Below are 17,338 nucleotides of genomic sequence, written 5' to 3'. Positions count from 1 at the left end.
GGAGGGGCCCGGTTACCCAAAAAAAAAAAAAAAAAAAAAAAAGAACAGCATACCGCTAGGGTTGGTGTAAAGGTGGCAGCTGTAACTGGGTTGGTGAGAGCAGAGATCTGGACCCAAGAAAGACCAAGGGAGAGATCAAGGTCCTGCGCAAACCTGGAGATCTGTGGAGATCAAACTCGGGTCCAAGACTTTGGTGTTTTTGATTTTTGTTTTGTTTTGTTTTGTTGACTCCTGGTGACCCAGAGCCATACCGATGTGTGCAAGGATGTTTGCCCATACACTAAATGGTCCTAGATCACTGTTGACGAAATGGGAAAAAACTTGTTTTGTTCAAGAATCACCTTTACCTGTAAGTCTAGTCGGCAGGTAGAACGAGGCCTTTGCGGGGCCTGTAATAGTCATAGGCCAAGGAAGACTGCATCTCCCAGGGGTTGTTTTCATTTTCTCTTCTCAGTTATGCCCCTTCTGTTTGAACTAACAGGAGCCTGACCACTGGAAAAATGGGGGAATTGTTGTAGTATTATCATTTTAATCCCTCAAGAGCGATGGTCATGTCTTCAACCACTAAAGAATAATTACAGGAAAGGTTTTCAGATAATTTCTTGCAATATTTAACAAAGTGTGTAGAATGATTTCCACACTGAATATTTTTAAGACCCTTTAATGATGGTCCCAGAAAGATTATTTTTTCCCCAGAGTGGTTATGAGATCTCTCCTCCACCACCCTCCCCAGCTATCGCCTCCAGGGATCACTTGTTGGCTGGAAATGACCTGCCTTCCTTCCCCTTTCTCTCCTTAACCACGGGAGGTGCCGAGCTGCCCATAATGGCCTGGGTGAGCACTTTCTCCTGAAACAGTGAGCTCCCTTTCTCATTTCTCCACCCCTGTCCACTGTAGAGAATCCAGACCAGGGTCACAAAGTCTAATGTTTAAAAGGGCCAGGCTGCTACCCTAAATAAATGAAGTCATTCAGGTAGGACAGTGGGGAGACTAGAAAATAAGAGAGCCCTTGTGGGGGGCCGGGGGTCTCTGTTTCTCATACTCCAGCCATCTGTTGTCAGATGGAGTGTGGACCTGGAGTTGTCAGAAGTTCTGATATCGCAGGAAAATAAAAAAACTAAATAAAACAGGTTTTCATGTGACGTTTCCTGATTTTTAAAACTTTATGTGGGTTGCAAATTGTTGTAGCTTTCCAATTTTTAATCCGTCTCCATCCAGACCTTGGCTGGTGGCTGGGGCATGGGCTTGGTCTAGTGCTGAAGATCCAGATGGCAGTTCCCACTGCAGAACCTCACTGCGCTGGTAGGTCCTGGATGTCCCTGCACATCCTTTCCCCTCTGAACATCTTAGCCCAGGGTTCTTCCTCCCCACCTGGGCGGGGCATCTGCTGGGATTCCCTTCACCATGGTCTGGAGGAACACGGACTTTTCAGTGTGACTTGTGTGGCTGGAGGAAAACGCACGTGTGTCAAGGAGCAGCAGAGGCAGAGCTAAAGCCTGTCAAAGTGGTTAGTGTTGCCTTTTGGAGTTGGAATTTGGAATGTCTTCCCATGGAAACAATGTACAAACGAAGCCTAGGGTCTGCATCATCAATGGTTTTTATTCCGTCACCTGCCTTCTTAGTAAAATAGGTTTTAAAGTGATGTCTTTGCTATTGAACAGCCATTTTGAACATTTTGATTTTTGGGAAAAGGTGTTTCTAAGTTCCGAAGAGCTGAACTAAAAATGACTGCCTTGGGTGTCTATTTGAGTTCTATATATGTATACCCATTACTGTATCACAGTGATGTGTAATATGTAATTTAAAACAATTTATCAACAGTAATGAATGAAATATGAGCCCACCTCCCAGTCTGCATTCTAACTTTTTCCCATTCCTTTATGAGATTTAAATGCCTCAAATACTCCAACAGAATTATGTTTTTACTCTTGGGTTGAGCCAGTTGTTGTCTCTTTGAGGGTTTTCAATTCATTAAAGAATTCTATAGGAGCACAGTGAAGAGAGCCTTCAGAAAGACTCATTAAGAGGAAGAGGCTGACTCAGAATATCATTAACATTAAATTCTGTAAATTGGGTAAGAGGTAAAATAGAATCAATGTATCATACTCCTTAGTTTCCAGGAATTAAATTGGCCTTATGTTTGGTCCTAGATCAAAGATTAACAAGGCATGGTGTTCACTTGTTTTCTTCTAAAAATATAAACAATCCTTAAACCTCTCCTAAAAGGTGGTAATTTATTTTTCAGCTAAAGCAGAAAGCTAACCCATCTATTGGGACATAGCCACACTGTAATAGTGGGGTTTCCAATAGGAAATTGCTCTGCAATTAATAGGAACTTGTGCAAGTCATATAACCTTTCTAAGCCTCAGTTAACTTACCTGTAAAATGGGTGTAGCAAGGTGGTTTTGAGTATTACATGAGACAGAATTATTGGTATTATTACTATTATTTGTTTGGATCAGAGCTTTCTAGGCCATTTTAGAACTCAAGCTTTTATTTTCATAAAATTCACCCATTTAAAGTACACAGTTCAAATTCGCGGAGTTCTGTGACCATCACCACAGTCTAAGTTTAGAACATTTTCACCACCCCCAAAAGAAGTCTTGTACCTGTTAGAAGTCACTCATCCCTCCTCTCTCCCCTACAACTCCCTACAGCTTCAGGCAACCACTAATCTACTTTCTGTTTCCATAGATTTGCCTATTCTAGACATTTTATATGAATTGAATCATACAAAACATGATCTTTGTGATTGGTTTCTGTCACTTAACATAATGTTTTCAAGGTGCATCTATGTTGTAGGATGTGTCAGTACTCCATTCCTTTTTATGGCTGCATCATATTCCTTTTATTGCTGTATATTGCTGAAAATATACCACATTTTGTTAATCCATTCATCAACCGGTGGACATTTTAGTTGTTTCCACTTTTTGGCTATCATGAATAATGCCACTGTGATCATCCATGTACAAGATTTTGTGTGGATTTATGCTTTTGTTTTTCTAGGAATGGAAATGCTGACTCATATGGTAACTATATCTTTAACATTTTCAGGAACTGCCAAGTTGTTTTTCAAACTGGCTGCACCATTTTACATCCCCATCAGCAATGAATGAGGGTTTCAGTTTTTCCACATCCTCACCAACACTTCTGATTTTCCATTTTTAAAATTATAACCCTCCTAGTGGGTATGAAGTGGTATGTGAGTGTGGTTTTAATTTGCATTTCCCTAATAACTAATGATGCAGAGCATCTTTTCATGTGCTTATTGGCCATTTGTATATCTCCTTTGGAGAAACATCTATTCAGATTCTTGGCTCATTTTGTAGTTGGGTTAATTGAGTTTTATTATTGAGTTGTAAGAGTTCTTAATATGTTCTAGATACAAGTCCCTTATCTGATATATGACTTACAAATATTTCTAACCCAGTTTGTGGGTTGTCTGAATATTACTTTTAGTAACTGATAAATCTGGGCTTCTCTATATATATTTAATGCTTCCAAGCCCTCTTAACTGATTTGCACAAACTCTCTTTCCAGCCTCTGTTTCTCTACCTTGCTCTCCAGTCTGTGCACGAGCCCCTTCAGGTCCCTGAGGAATACCTGAAGCCATACGACTTTATCCAAGATAAGAATAGGCATTACTATGCAGGAATGGTGTCCCTTATGGATGAAGCAGTGGGAAATGTCACCACAGCCTTAAAAAGCCGTGGGCTCTGGAACAACACGGTGTTCATCTTCTCCACAGGTAAGTCCGTCAATAGGAAAATCATCTCTTGGCAGAGCCTAGGACATAGTATTCAATAAATGGAATGAAGATAAATTGGAGCATTTAGCAGTTCCTTATTAAAATAAATGCTAACTGTAAGAGTAGAGACATGATAATAATGGATAGAAAAATGTGTCTAAGGAAAAAGAATTATGAGCCTTCTCCTGTCTTCCTTCAGATATCAAAATATTCTGGGAGTATGCTTGAAAACAAGCTCTCAGTAACTGAGTAAGTGTGAGTGGACAACACTCCTATGCAGGGCAGCTGGGCAGTGAATCCCTAGACTGACTTGTTCTCAACAATCTCTACAGCCCAGGCATCCTCTGTGAAGAGGACTTCCGCTGACTAGAGGGGTCTCTGTATCAGTGCAGAGGCAGATGGTGACATTATGAAGACACTTAAGAAACGGAACCATTTAAATGTAGGCTAGAGTCTCCAAGTGTAGATTTTTTTATATTAAAATTTTCTTACAATAAAGTCATACATCACTGATTATAGAAAAAACAAAAGAAGGGAGAAAAAATTTTTGAAAAATCATTTCCATTATGGCAATGTCATTCTGATTCCTAATCTGTTATATATATGTGTTTTTTCCCCCCTTCTCATTAGACATGGTTTTCTAAAATTTCCCTATGATGTGCTTTGGGTGTAGATCGTGGTTTATTCATTATGCTGAGTATTCAGAGAGCACTTTCCATCTGAAAATGCAGATCCTTTTGTTATGGGAAATTTCCTTGTGTTCTTTATTTCAGAATTGTTGGGCCCTCCATCCCACCTTTCTCCTATTCTCTCTGTACAAAACTCCTGTTATTTGGGTATTGGATCAATCCTCTAATTTTCTTAGTTTTTTTCCTCCCGTATTTTCTTTATTTTTCTTCTACTACTTGGGAAATTTCCTTATCATTATTCTCTAATCATTCTGTTGAATTCATTGCAACCGCCATTTTTTTCAAGTCTACTTTATTTTTTTATTGGAGCGTAATTGCTTTACAATGTTGTGTTACTTTCTGCTATAGAACAAAGTGAATCAACTATATGTATACATACATCCCTTCCCTTGAGCCTCCCTCCCACTCCGCTGCCATCCCACCCCTCTAGGTCATCACAGAGCACCGAGCTAAGCTCCCTGTGCTATACAGCAGCTTCTCACTAGCTATCTATTTTACACATGGTAGTGTATATATGTCAATGCTACTCTCTCAATTCGTCTCACCCCTCCCTTCCCCGCCTGTGTCCACAAGTCCGTTCTCTACATCTGCGTCTCTTTTCCTGCCCTGCAAATAGGTTTATCGGTACCATTTTTCTAGATTCCATATATATGCGTTAATATACGATATTCATTTTTCTCCTTCTGACTTACTTCACTCTGTATGACAGACTCTAGGTTCATCCATATCACTACAAATGACCCAATTTCATTACTTTTTATGTCTGAGTAATATTCCATTGTATATATGTACCACATCTTCTTTATCCATTCATCTGTAGATGGACATTTAGGTTGTTTCCATATCCTGGCTATTGTAAATAGTGCTGCAATGAACATTGGGGTACATGTATATTTTTTTGTTTTTTATTTTATTATTATTTATTTTTGGCTGCATTGGGTCTTTGTTGCTGCACGTGGGCTTTCTCTAGTTACGGCGAGCAGGGCTCCTCTTCGTTGCAGTGCACGGGCTTCTCGTTGCTGTGGCTTCTCTTGTTGTGGAGCACAGGCTCTAGGTGCGCGGGCTTCAGTAGTTGTAGCACGTGGGCTCAGTAGTTGCAGCACATGGGCTGAGTAGTTGTGGCGCTCTGGCTGTAGGGTACACGGGCTTCAGTAGTTGTGGTACGCAGGCTAAGTAGTTGTGGCTTGTGGGCTCTAGAGCGCAGGCTCAGTAGTTGTGGTGCACAGGCTTAGTTGCTCCGCAGCATGTGGGATTTTCCTGGATCAGGGATCGAACACATGTCCCCTGCATTGGCCGGCGAATTCTCAACCACTGCGCCACCAGGAAAGTCTCTGGGGTACATGTATCTTTTTGAATTATGTTCTTCTCAGGGCATATGCCCAGTAGCAGCAACCACCATATTTTTTAATTGTCAAAAACTCTTTCCTGTTTTCTGATAACTCCTTTTTTGTAAAGTTTGTTTTTATTTTATAAATGTAATAATTTATTTCTCCAAAGCCTGTGCTCTTAACCATTAATTTTATATATATATATATATATATATATATATGTGAATGTGAGTGTGTATGTAGGTATGTGTATACATATACATATATGTGTGTATTAGGTATACACATACATGTATTTTTTTTACTTTTTAAAAATTTTTTCAGAGTATAGTTGCTTCACAATATTGTATATATTTTTAAGTTTGCTTGTACTCCCAACTTTGTCTCTTTCTCTTCTAAGGTCATTTGTATCTTATTTTGGTCTGTCTTTCATGAAGGAGGCTTTTTCAGATCCCTAGTGATCCTTGGCTAAAACCCAAAAATTTGATTGGAAACTCCAAGGGTGAGGCCAGGACTTGTCATCTGGTAAGTTTTACTGTAAAGTGACTGTGTGAGAAGTATGAGGTGTCACGTTGAGGAATTAATCTGGGTATTCTACTTAAAGATTTTTAAAAGAGTTGTTTTGTTTTGTTTTGCTTGTAATTAGGCATGGTTATGGAATGTAGCATTTACTGAGTACTTACCATGTGTGGGACATGGTTCTAAGTGCTTTACATGAATTAGTTCAGTTAATCCTCACAATAATTCTCTGGGGACTCTTATTATCCCATCTTGCAGATGTGAGAACTGAAGCACAGAGAGGCTAAGTAACTTGCCTAAGGTCACACAGCCAGGCAGAGTGAGGTATCACCCTTTCTGCCTCTGACACGATGATCTGGAAGTTCTGACTGGACCTCAAGATATAGCAGTGCTTTCCCCGAGGTGTGCTGCAATTTTGATTTGTTGAGAAGCCTCAGCAGGGCCGGGGTAGCATCCACCCTGACCAGCCTTTTTCAGTTGCTTTAGTGCTATACAAATACTATAATTTTCTAAGTGTGTCCTGCTGTGAAAAAGGTTGAGTACAGATAACATATGTTTTCCCCAAAAAACTTACCCTTCAGAAAAGAGGGCAACATCTTATACTTAAGTCCTTACAAGTTCTCTCATAGTCCGAGAGTCGTTTTCAATTTCCTTTATTTTGAACAGCCTGGTAAAGCACTTTGATCAGTGCTGGTATTGAATGCTTATAGAGGTCACTGGAAAGAATCAATTAAAAAGGAGTCCAAGACGTTTAATACTGATTTAGTAATTATTCCTGGGAAATGACCTCACTGTTTTAAGAATTGGAAGTTATAAGTTTGTGAAACAAGCCTTTGTTGTAGATATCACAATTATACAATTTAAGGATAAATTATATCCTGAAATGAACGTATATATGGATTGATGTATCATACATAGACTGAGAAGTACTCAGACAGCAGTGAAAATGGTAGCTCTGGAAAACTGTTAAACGTCTCAGGGTGGCTCCTGTAACAACAGATACTGATGTCAAGTGTGCGTGGGGAGAGGTTTTTTCATAATAAGTGAGGGTGGAAAACAATATTTTAAGATCTGTATATCTCTTTTATTTTATGATTTCAAATGTTTATACATAGACATATTTTAAATAGATAGTTGACTATTTCATAAATATCCATGATATTTATTCAAGTCGGCAAAAGTAATTTTTGGAGCTTTACACTGAGAAAATGGGAATTCCCTTATAATTGGGTTGCCCTATTCTGACAGTTTGATATATTAATAGATATATTAGTCTTGGACCACCTTTGCTTTGTTGAGCTAAATCCAACTTTATAGTGCATATGTATTTTAATTATACTTCTGGATTCAGTTTGCTAGGGTTTTATTTGGAAGATTTGCGTTGATTTAAAAGTAAAAGTGGAGTAGGTGGTTTCTTTTCTCCCTGTTGGGTTTTGTTGTATTGGTTATACACATGTCATAAAATACTTGGGAAGTTTTTCCATCTTTTTCTATGCTCTGGAACACTTTGCAGATTGTTTGAAAGATCCCTCTGGTAAGCTGGTCCCTGGAACCGTTTTAGGAGGCTTAAAAAAATTATCTCCATAGTTTAAATTTTTGGCTTAATTATATCTAGGGGTGTGGGTCTTTAAAATATTTTAAAATTAATTTTGCCTGAAATACAGTGAGCCCTTTGATCTGCATGCTGAGATTATTTTTCACTCCAGGAAGTCTTCCTTGTTCATATTTTAGCTTATTGCTTTTGTTCTGTTTGATTTAATTCTCAAAAATGTCTTTAATTAGTAGGCTGAATTACTGACTCAGCTTTTCTTTCATCAGTTTCAGTTTTTCATCCTTTTTCTCAGTCTGCTGGAGCTCTTTTGCATTACCAGTTAGACATTTGTGCAGTTTTAATGCTGCTCTTTAATATCTCCAGTGGAGATTACTATTGATAGTATTTTTAGCATCTTTGCAATCCTTTCTTTGCCTCAATCAGTTCTTTTTTCTTTTAAGTTTCTTAGTAATAATAATGACTACTGGTTATTAAATATTTACTGCATCCCAGGCCGTTCTAGTGCTTTTCCTATACTTTCTCATTGTTAATCATGTTTTAATCATTTAAAGTTCCAAGTAGCATTGTGAAATGTGTTTCTTTATCCCTACTTTAAAAATGAAGAAACCGGGCTTACCTTGGTGGCGCAGTGGTTGAGAGTCCACCTGCCGACGCAGGGGACACGGGTTCGTGCCCTGGTCCGGGAGGATCCCACATGCTGCGGAGCGGCTGGGCCCGTGAGCCATGGCCGCTGAGCCTGCGTGTCCGGAGCCTGTGCTCTGCAATGGGAGAGGTCACAACAGTGAGAGGCCCGTGTACCTCAAAAAAAAAAAAGAAGAAACCAAAATTTAAAGAGGTGAAGTGATTTGCCCAAGTCTACTGCTATGGTCTGAATGTTTGTGTTCCCCCCAAATTCATATGTGGTGGTGTTGGAAGGTGGTGGCCCTTGGGAGGTAATTAGGTCATGAGGGAGGACCCCTCATGAATGGGATTAGTGCTTTTACAAAAGAGACACCAGAGAGATCTCTAGCCCCTTCCTCCGTGTGAGGACACAGTGAGAAGATGTTGGCTGTGAACCAGGAGAGGATTCTCACCAGAAGGTGACTATACTGGTGCCTTGACCTTGAACTTCCCAGCTTCCAGAGCTGTGAGAAATAAATTTCTGTTGTTTATAAGCCACCCAGTCCATGGTATTTTGTTATAGCTGCCGAACAGACTAAGAGCCATACATCTAATAGATGGAAGAGGAGAATTCAAACTCAGATCAACTTGAGGTCAGTACCTGTTAAACATAATCAGCTGTGCTTTTACATCTCATCTTTTCCTTCGGTCTCATCCCATTGTCCCTAATCTCTACTTTTTGGCTTTCTACACTTGTATCCATAAAACCCATGATTTTCCTGAATCTTTCCAAATAGAACTTTTCTAAAATCGTCATTTCCATAGTAAATCATTTCCAGCTATATACTCTTCCTCTGAGTGTAAGCAGTCGAGGATCTATCCACCCAGAGTGCATGGCCATCTCTTGGCCTCTGGTCACTGTCCCCTGGTTAATTCCTTCTCAAATCTATAGCTTGGGGTCAGGTTGATGCACACAACTCACTGTTCCCAGTGGCCTTTAGGCATTGAGTGTCCTACACTCCAGTGAACCTGACTGACCTACTTAACATTTTCTTATCTTCGGGCTGCTTCTTTGGCATGGCTACCAGATTCTTCCTGTCTCCACACCTTCAGGGCTTTACATAGGGCGGCATTTGCCAGGGCAGTGTGCCCCACTGCCAGGCCCTTTCTTCTGCCCACTGTTCTCTGGGAGTTGTGATCTCTCACTGCAGATAGGAAGTTGAAGAGGTAGGAATGCTCTGGTCATGTCAGATATGAGCACTGTCCCCTCCTGGGCTGCCTTCCTGCCTCTTTTCAGGTAGGCGAGTGGCTCCACGTCGAGGCAGAGAGGGTAGACCAGCCCTCGTTTCTTCAGCTCAGCTTCTCCAGCCCTACAGCTTATGGAGGTTTCTCCAGGGTTCTCTCTGACGTTACAGATTGTCTGTGAGTCCTGGTTTCTCGCATTGTAATGAATTCTCATCTTATTCTAACTCATCACAACGTGATGTTATTCATCTTTTTCTATGTCTATGTAATTTTAGCAGAGTATTGGTTAAGAGAAGCAGCACTAATAGCCATTAGGAAGATACCATTTTCACCTGGGCTCCTATCACCACAGCTGAGCTTTATAGTTGCTAAACTCCAGGAATCTTCACAGAAGTCTAACCCTGAGTAAAATGAGCTAAACTTAGAGCCAACTTCAGAGCAACTTGATCATGAATTAAAACTAGGAAAACTGAGTCTAAAACCTCGAAGAGAAAACAACGATTGATCTGAACATCTTTCTGCAGCTCTTATATGTTTATATTAACTCTTATTAGAATAACCATTTTCACTTACATTTAGAGGGGAGTTTGACTATAAGGACAAACCTAATTTCCTCTGGAGACTTTTTCTGTGTTTATTGACAGTTTCATTGCCTGAAGTTGAATTTAATAATGTGCTATAATAATGTGATTAAAACCCAAGGAAACAAGCCCTGGATCTGGCTGGTTATAGAACGGTGATTCATTTTTTCCAGTTTTCTCGCTTTACTTCACTTGGCACTGCTCTTCCTCACAAGCATAAAAATACTGGGTGCATCCAAACAAATAACTGTTGAATCCAGTAGTATAGAAAACCCTGACATATACTAGCTTCTTGGTATCACACTTATATTTAGTGAAAGGGAGAGGTAAAGGCATATATTTTTTAGGTGCATATATTTTTTTGAAGACACTTTACAAAAAAATCTTCTTTTATAATCTGCAGGAGACCCATGAGGCTTCCTCATCCCTTGTCATCATCATCTGAGCACTTAAGGTGGTAACTCAGTGTGCCAGCTGGGAACCACTTGCAGCAGTGGAGTGTTCGTTAAAAATGAACTTGCTGAGGTGACGGCTGCACAACATTGTGGATGTACTAAAGGTTACTGAATTGGACACACTAAAATGGTTAATTTTATGTTATGTGAATTTCATCTCAGTTTTTAAAAATACAATTTCTCAGACTCTATTACAGACTTACTAAATCAGAACCTAAATGAATGTAATCAGAAACCCTGGGATCTGGGCCCAGGAATCTTCGTTTTTAACAGTAATCCAGGTGATTCTTCTGTATAGAGAAATTTGAGAACTTTTGTTCTTGTTTTTGTTTTGGTGGTACGCAGGCCTCTCACTGTTGTGGCCTCTCCCGTTGTGGAGCACAGGCTCCGGACGCGCAGGCTCAGTGGCCATGGCTCACGGGCCCAGCCGCTCCGCGGCATGTGGGATCTTCCCGGACCAGGGCACGAACCCGTGTCCCCTGCATCGGCAGGCGGACTCTCAACCACTGCGCCACCAGGGAAGCCCAGAACTTTTGATCTAAGGTAACTTATTCAAACCCTGGGAATTTACCTAGTAAAGAATAGAGAGAGAGAGACAGAACCCAGTAGCACCACCACAGAGGAACCCTGACCAGATCCTGTTTGGTCACACATCTCTACTTGAACAGAGTAATTTATTTATTCCAGAGCCTAAACTTTTAACATTTATTATCTGATTATCTTTCACAAAATTATGTGTGATTTAATATCTTAAAAATGATAAAGATTCTTAACTAATTTCCCTAAATCTTATGTCCCTTTCTCCCTTGTATGTTGAATTCCCTTCAAAACTGGTACCAACAAATGGAGAACTCCTTCACAGTTTAAATGTACTTATTAGGCAGTTGGAAGACTTATAAATATTATAGAAATTCTGTGCTAGGAACAAAGTAATTTGATGCTGGCAAATCAATCTCACTAAGTTCTTCAAACTCTTTCTTCAATGCATTTCTGACAAAGCTAAGGAAAACCTGTTAAGTGAATAAGTGATATAGTGGATCCACACTGGCTTTCTCTTTGCAAATAGTGTTTTTTTCAACACAACTACCGTAGAGGGGAATAACAGCACATAGCTCAAAACTACGAGACAGGGACCATCTTCTCCCTAGCCAGAATTTTCATGTTAATGTCCATATGGTAAAAGCATGTCGGATCACTTTAATGTTTTATTAGTAATAGGCAGTAATGCATACGGATTTGTTGATTATTTTATTGAGAGAAAATAATAATCAATACATTTTAGAGGCCCCCAGAACAAAGTCTTGCATTTGTATTCTCTGTGACAAACGGTTGAATCCACAAGCCCAGAGTCTAAGGCAAAGATGCTGCTCAATGCCTATGTTTATCAGATCTTCCATGTTTTATCATAATTCTACTTATATACTATAATATATCATATTATTGATGTTATAACTTTCTTAGCATGAGAAACATGAAATAATCTTTACTTTCACACTTCTATGAGAAATGGCCTTTCCCTGAGTTTATACTTAATGGAAAATATATATTGAACTGAGCATACTTATTGACTAAATACAAGCTTTCCAATTTGTTTGGGTTTACTTTCGCCTCTTGTTTTGCACTCCATTTTAAAGGTCACATTTAAAATGGATCCATTTCTTACATTGTACATTTCTCACAGAGCTCATTAGAGCCAAAAGTCCCTGTGGAGGCCAGGGGAGTGTTAGGTTGGACAGGCTGCACTGGAGGATGAAGCAAGGTGAAAAGGAGGTTCTACATATAAAAATAATCACGTGGGAACCACAGTCACAGCAGGAGGAAGGGGCTGAAGTAAAGTCAGGTCAGACCCCAGTTATAGACACAAATACACATTAGGCAACCAGAGGATGAAAGAGGGGACTAAATGGCCTAGGAATTATTAATTTCTGAAATAGCAGAAAATAGATTGTATTTCAGGTGTTTTGTGCCTGGAATTTAAAAAAATCAATGCCATTAATTATAAATGGAAGATAAAAATTTAGGAACCAGTGTTTTCAGTTGACAGACAAAAGCTGTGTATTGTTTATACTCCTATCTGCCAGAATGTAATGGGGATTGACTGTGTGGTAGTTTTTTTAAGAAAACAAAAAAATGAGGGTGAGTAAATTTTAGCTACTAAAGAACCCAAATGATCTAATTCTTCCCCATTTTACTCTCCATGTGTGGAGTTCTCCTCGAGGCAGTGGTAACTGCTGTGCATGTGTGTGGAATATATTTGAAACAAGGCATTTGCTCCAAAATTGGAGCATTCCAGGGCTAGCTTTTGCCGGCATTCTGTCCCAGATTCCTCTCCATTTTGGGTTTATAAAGTGATTGCTGTGGTTTTCCGACTTGATCTGAGGCCCCCTGTTAGGCAGCTGAGGAAAGGCTGCCGTCTCCCTCCTTCCCAGGAGCTTAAGGAGACTTGCTCTTCCAAGGAGGGCCTGGGAACCAGGGCCGAAGCTCTTTGTGGGAGATAGCCCTGCTGTGCTTGGCCTCTAAAAGGCTGCTCATCCTTTGCTTTCAGAAGCATGAGATTCCCCTGGCCAGGCCTAAAAACAATAATAATGATATATTTGAAAAAATCCCCATCGTGTCTCTTGCTGACTTTGGCAGTTAGGTACCAAGCATCAACAAAACACTGTATACAGAAATCTGCCTTCCAGGCTTGTTCCTTTCTTACAGAATAATCCTTAGCCTAGTGGAGGCTCTTTTTCATGTGTCCTTAATGAGAAAATATTTCAGAGATTATTGGCACCACGGGTTTGTTCCTTTCTGGCGGCTGTCACCCTTAACCAACTGTGGTCTCTATGATCTCTTTCCTATTTTTCTTTCACAGTATGGTCCACACTTAATCAACCCCTCCGAGGATGACTGTGCCAAGTACAGTGATTTGTTTCTTTATTGTCTCTACTCCAGAACACTTTCTTATTTGGGCAGAGTTTTTAAAAAAGAAAAATGGCTTCAAAAAACTTAGCAAACATTAAAAATGGCATCCACTTCTGTGGAGACTACCAACAAAACCCAAAGCTATCTCTGTTTTCAAAACAGCCTGTGATCTGGTAACATGTTCTGACATCCACAGACATACACACGTTCGTCAACAGTGTACAGGAAGGAAGGGAGTGCTGTGTTTGGACTAAGAATGTTGGCTTTATGGTGCTGCTTTAAAATCCCACTTTGGTGTCATGTTTGATGTTAGAAGGTCTTTCTCGAGTCCAGAGGTAATAGAGCAGGCTAAATGGTGGGATCTGTTGAAAATCCACTTCCCAAAAGTACCCTGTGTGCAGTACATACAGCTCACATCGGGGAGTCCCTGAACGGAGGGGCATGATTGGTATCTATGGTGGGTTGTGATCATCGCGCTATCACCATGTGAGGTCAGGTCACCTGACCATGTGAGTCATCATTTTCTTCCTGACAACAAGAATTAGTCAGTTAATAAGCATGACTCTCGATTTTATTTAGGACAATGTGTTGGTCCTGAAGAGATCAGAAGCTAAAGATGTGAGGTATAAGTATCACATTCCCTTGGGGCTGAGGCAGGGGCCAGGCAAGTGCATGGCTTGGAGAAGTCCTTTCCCATGTCTGGGTCTCTGACGCATGCACTAGAAGGAGTTGTGTTGTTTCCCTAATCTCCAGGCTGAAAATCACTTAGTTCAAGGAGTGTGACAAAAAGTCTGTCGAGCCACTAGTCCAGCACAGTGCCTAGCACAAAACTCAGGAAATATTTGCAGGTGGAGGAGTGTGCTTGCATTCAAGATCCAGCAACACACCCATCTACCAACAGGCCACAGGTCAAAGTCAAGTGAGTGGAACTGAAAGATGAAGTTTGGAAGAGAGCCTCTGGATCAGGGTCAGCAGGAGAGGCTTCATGAGGAGCTAGGATATAAATTAAACTGTGCTTGAACGATGGATAAAATATCAGCAGGTGAATGGAAAGAGAGGGCAGGGCATCTGTGGCGTGGAGAGTGGCATGAGCAGACAAGCAGGGGGAGGGAAGCATAGGTGTGTTCTGGGTGTGTTGACCAGGCCAGTCCAGCCTTCCCATTGGTTTCAAAGGGACATCCAAAACCATGGATGTATCCTCCTGGAATGTTAATTTTGCTTGAATGTAGAGAAGGAAAATTATTTATTTTAACTGGTTAGTAATTTAAAACATTTTTATATTAAAAGAACTGGGGCAAATTATGGAACAGAATACATTTAATTTCATGGATTTTTTTTTTTTTTTTAATGTTCAAAATCTCAGGTTTCCAGTCTTGATCATTTAATGGAAGAATTTAAAGTTCTTTAAAGGAGATCAACTCCATTCATTCACCAAAAATTGCCCACTAATCCTTACCTAGACCTTGAGGCAGGAGCTGTGTTTCCTCGAAACTGCCAGTGGGAGGTGGGGCAAGCAGTCTAGCCCTTGGCCACATGGCCAAGGATTTTGCTTAGCTGTGAGAGAACCCCACGTGACACTGGGACACTGCATGTCCTGGATGGCAAATCTTGATGGTGGTTGGTATGGCTCCTCTTAAAGGATGTGCCTCCATCCCACACAACAGACATGAAGTACCTTTGTGTGCAGGTCTGGGCCATGGAGTCTGCACTCTTGCTAAGAATGAATGCAGGGAGGCCTGGCCTCCTTGGTCTCCCTGGATAATGGAATGAAGGGTCTTCAGAGGCACTTCCTGAGTCTTCAATTTCCTTTCCTTTCTCCCCTGCTGTTCCTAAGCTCTAAATTCCCGTCTCAGCTTCTCCAGCCCCTCTGGCTCACTGCTCTCCCCAGGTCCTTGCCCCCTCGCTATTCCTTTGTTTTCAGCCTGTTTGGGTTGTGAATGATTAGGCAACTTAGATCACAGGTTTTGTTTTTCCTAGGCAAAGGCAAACCCCTCCCCTTGAAAGCTGTCTCCAGCTTTTCCCGGTTTTGAGAAAGCCACAGGCAGCCTCTCCAAGCTACAGTGGCATCTCAGAGGCCAACCAGAGGCCAGATTGTTGGCGTGTGAAAGAGCTTCTAGACCTTTCTTTACCATTTCTGTTTTAATTTCCATTTTTTCTGGCATAGGTCAGATTGACTTTGTTATAGTTTTTTTTGTTATAATGCCAAACTCTGCCCAGTGTTACAGACAGCTTTCTTGTACCATGGTCATCTACTCACAAGTGAAAGGAATTAAGAAAATGTCAAGAAGAACTCAGTTAATCCAATACGAAATAGCTCACTAACTTTCATTATTTGGGGAAGAAAAAGATCCAGATCTCTGCTGTTCAATAGGTGCCCGCCCACTGGCTGCAGAGGGCTATTGAGCATCTGAAATGTGGCTAATTTGTATTGAGATGTGCTGTAAGTACAAAATACTGAATTTCAAAGACTTGGTATGAAAGAAGAATGGAAAATAATATCTCAATAATTTTTTTATATTGATTACATGTTGAACTGATTGGGTTGAATAAAATATATTATTAAAATTAATTTTAAGGGCTTCCCTGGTGGCGCAGTGTTTGAAAGTATGTCAGTTCCACTTTTTTTTTTTCAACAGAGACATCAATGGTTTAATGGATAGGGCTCAGCTCTACTTTTAACTAGTGTCCAGGGAATTCCCTGGCAGTACAGTGGTTAGGACTCGGCGCTTTCACTGCCGTGGGCCCGGGTTCAAACCCTGGTCAGGGAACTAAGATCCTGCAAGCCGTGCAGCGCGGAGCAAAAAAAAAAAAAAAAAAAAAAAAAAAAAAAAAAAAATTAATTTTAACTGTTTCTTTTTACCTTTTTCAAAATGTAGCCACTAGAAAATTTTAAACTACATATGTGGCTCAGGTTATAGTACTGCTGGACAGTGTTGCTCTAGATTGTAGCTTTGCAAGTAATTCATTCCTTGTGGGAGTTCCCCAGGGATTACTTATTGAAGATTTTCTCTCTTCATGATCATGCTAAGATGAAAATAACACATAGTAGACTGTAAGGTTCTACAAAGCGAGAGCTGTGTCTGTTAACCTCCTTCTTTGGAGGCAGGAGTGGTGAGGTCATTTTGCTTAGGAGGCTTGTAAACTGGCTCTGAAGATGTTTCCAAAAACAGCCTTGAGCACTGACAGCATCATTGAAATAAGGGTATTGCCTCCAAGTGACTCTACCGAAAGATGTGATTCCTTTGGTTGCATAAATCAGGGGTTGGAATACTGAAAAAAGAAAGAAGGCAGTCTCATTACTTGAAGTCCATATTACTCCAGTGGGTCTCAGCATGTACAGGCACTTGGACAAGAACCATGATCACCCCTATTACCATTTTACAAATGCAGAATGCAACATGATGGAGGCAAAAGTGGGAAAGAAAGTCTTTTCTAAGTGCTCTAAAGAAAACCCAAAATATTTAACTTGTTTGCTGTGATGTGATAACACTCCTCCTTGGTGCCAGAAGAAATACTGTTACAACATAGAACAAATAGGATTATGAGATCCGGGATCAACATATTATTAAATGCCCATGCTGTATAACAGTTTCTTTGAAATTTTAATCATTATGACTTATATAGGTCGAAGATACACTCAAGGCCTCTGTATCCATTTTCAGCAATCTTTTTCTTTTTTAAGGTTATAAAATCTTTTTTTTTTTTTTTTTTTTT

General features: G+C 40.3%; 1 protein-coding gene across 1 annotated transcript in view; it reads left to right on the top strand.

The window, feature by feature from the left end:
• ARSB (arylsulfatase B) overlaps positions 1 to 17,338 on the top strand; it is a 182,114-nt gene that overhangs the window by 33,588 nt on the left and 131,188 nt on the right. The window contains 1 exon segment of the mRNA XM_007471964.1: positions 3,541 to 3,748. Within this exon segment, the coding sequence (XP_007472026.1) occupies positions 3,541 to 3,748 (208 nt within the window).

Source organism: Lipotes vexillifer, unplaced genomic scaffold, assembly GCF_000442215.2.
Source record: "Lipotes vexillifer unplaced genomic scaffold, Lipotes_vexillifer_v1.1 scaffold83, whole genome shotgun sequence".
Lineage (NCBI taxonomy): Eukaryota > Metazoa > Chordata > Mammalia > Artiodactyla > Lipotidae > Lipotes > Lipotes vexillifer.
This window is presented reverse-complemented; position numbering and strand designations above follow the sequence as displayed.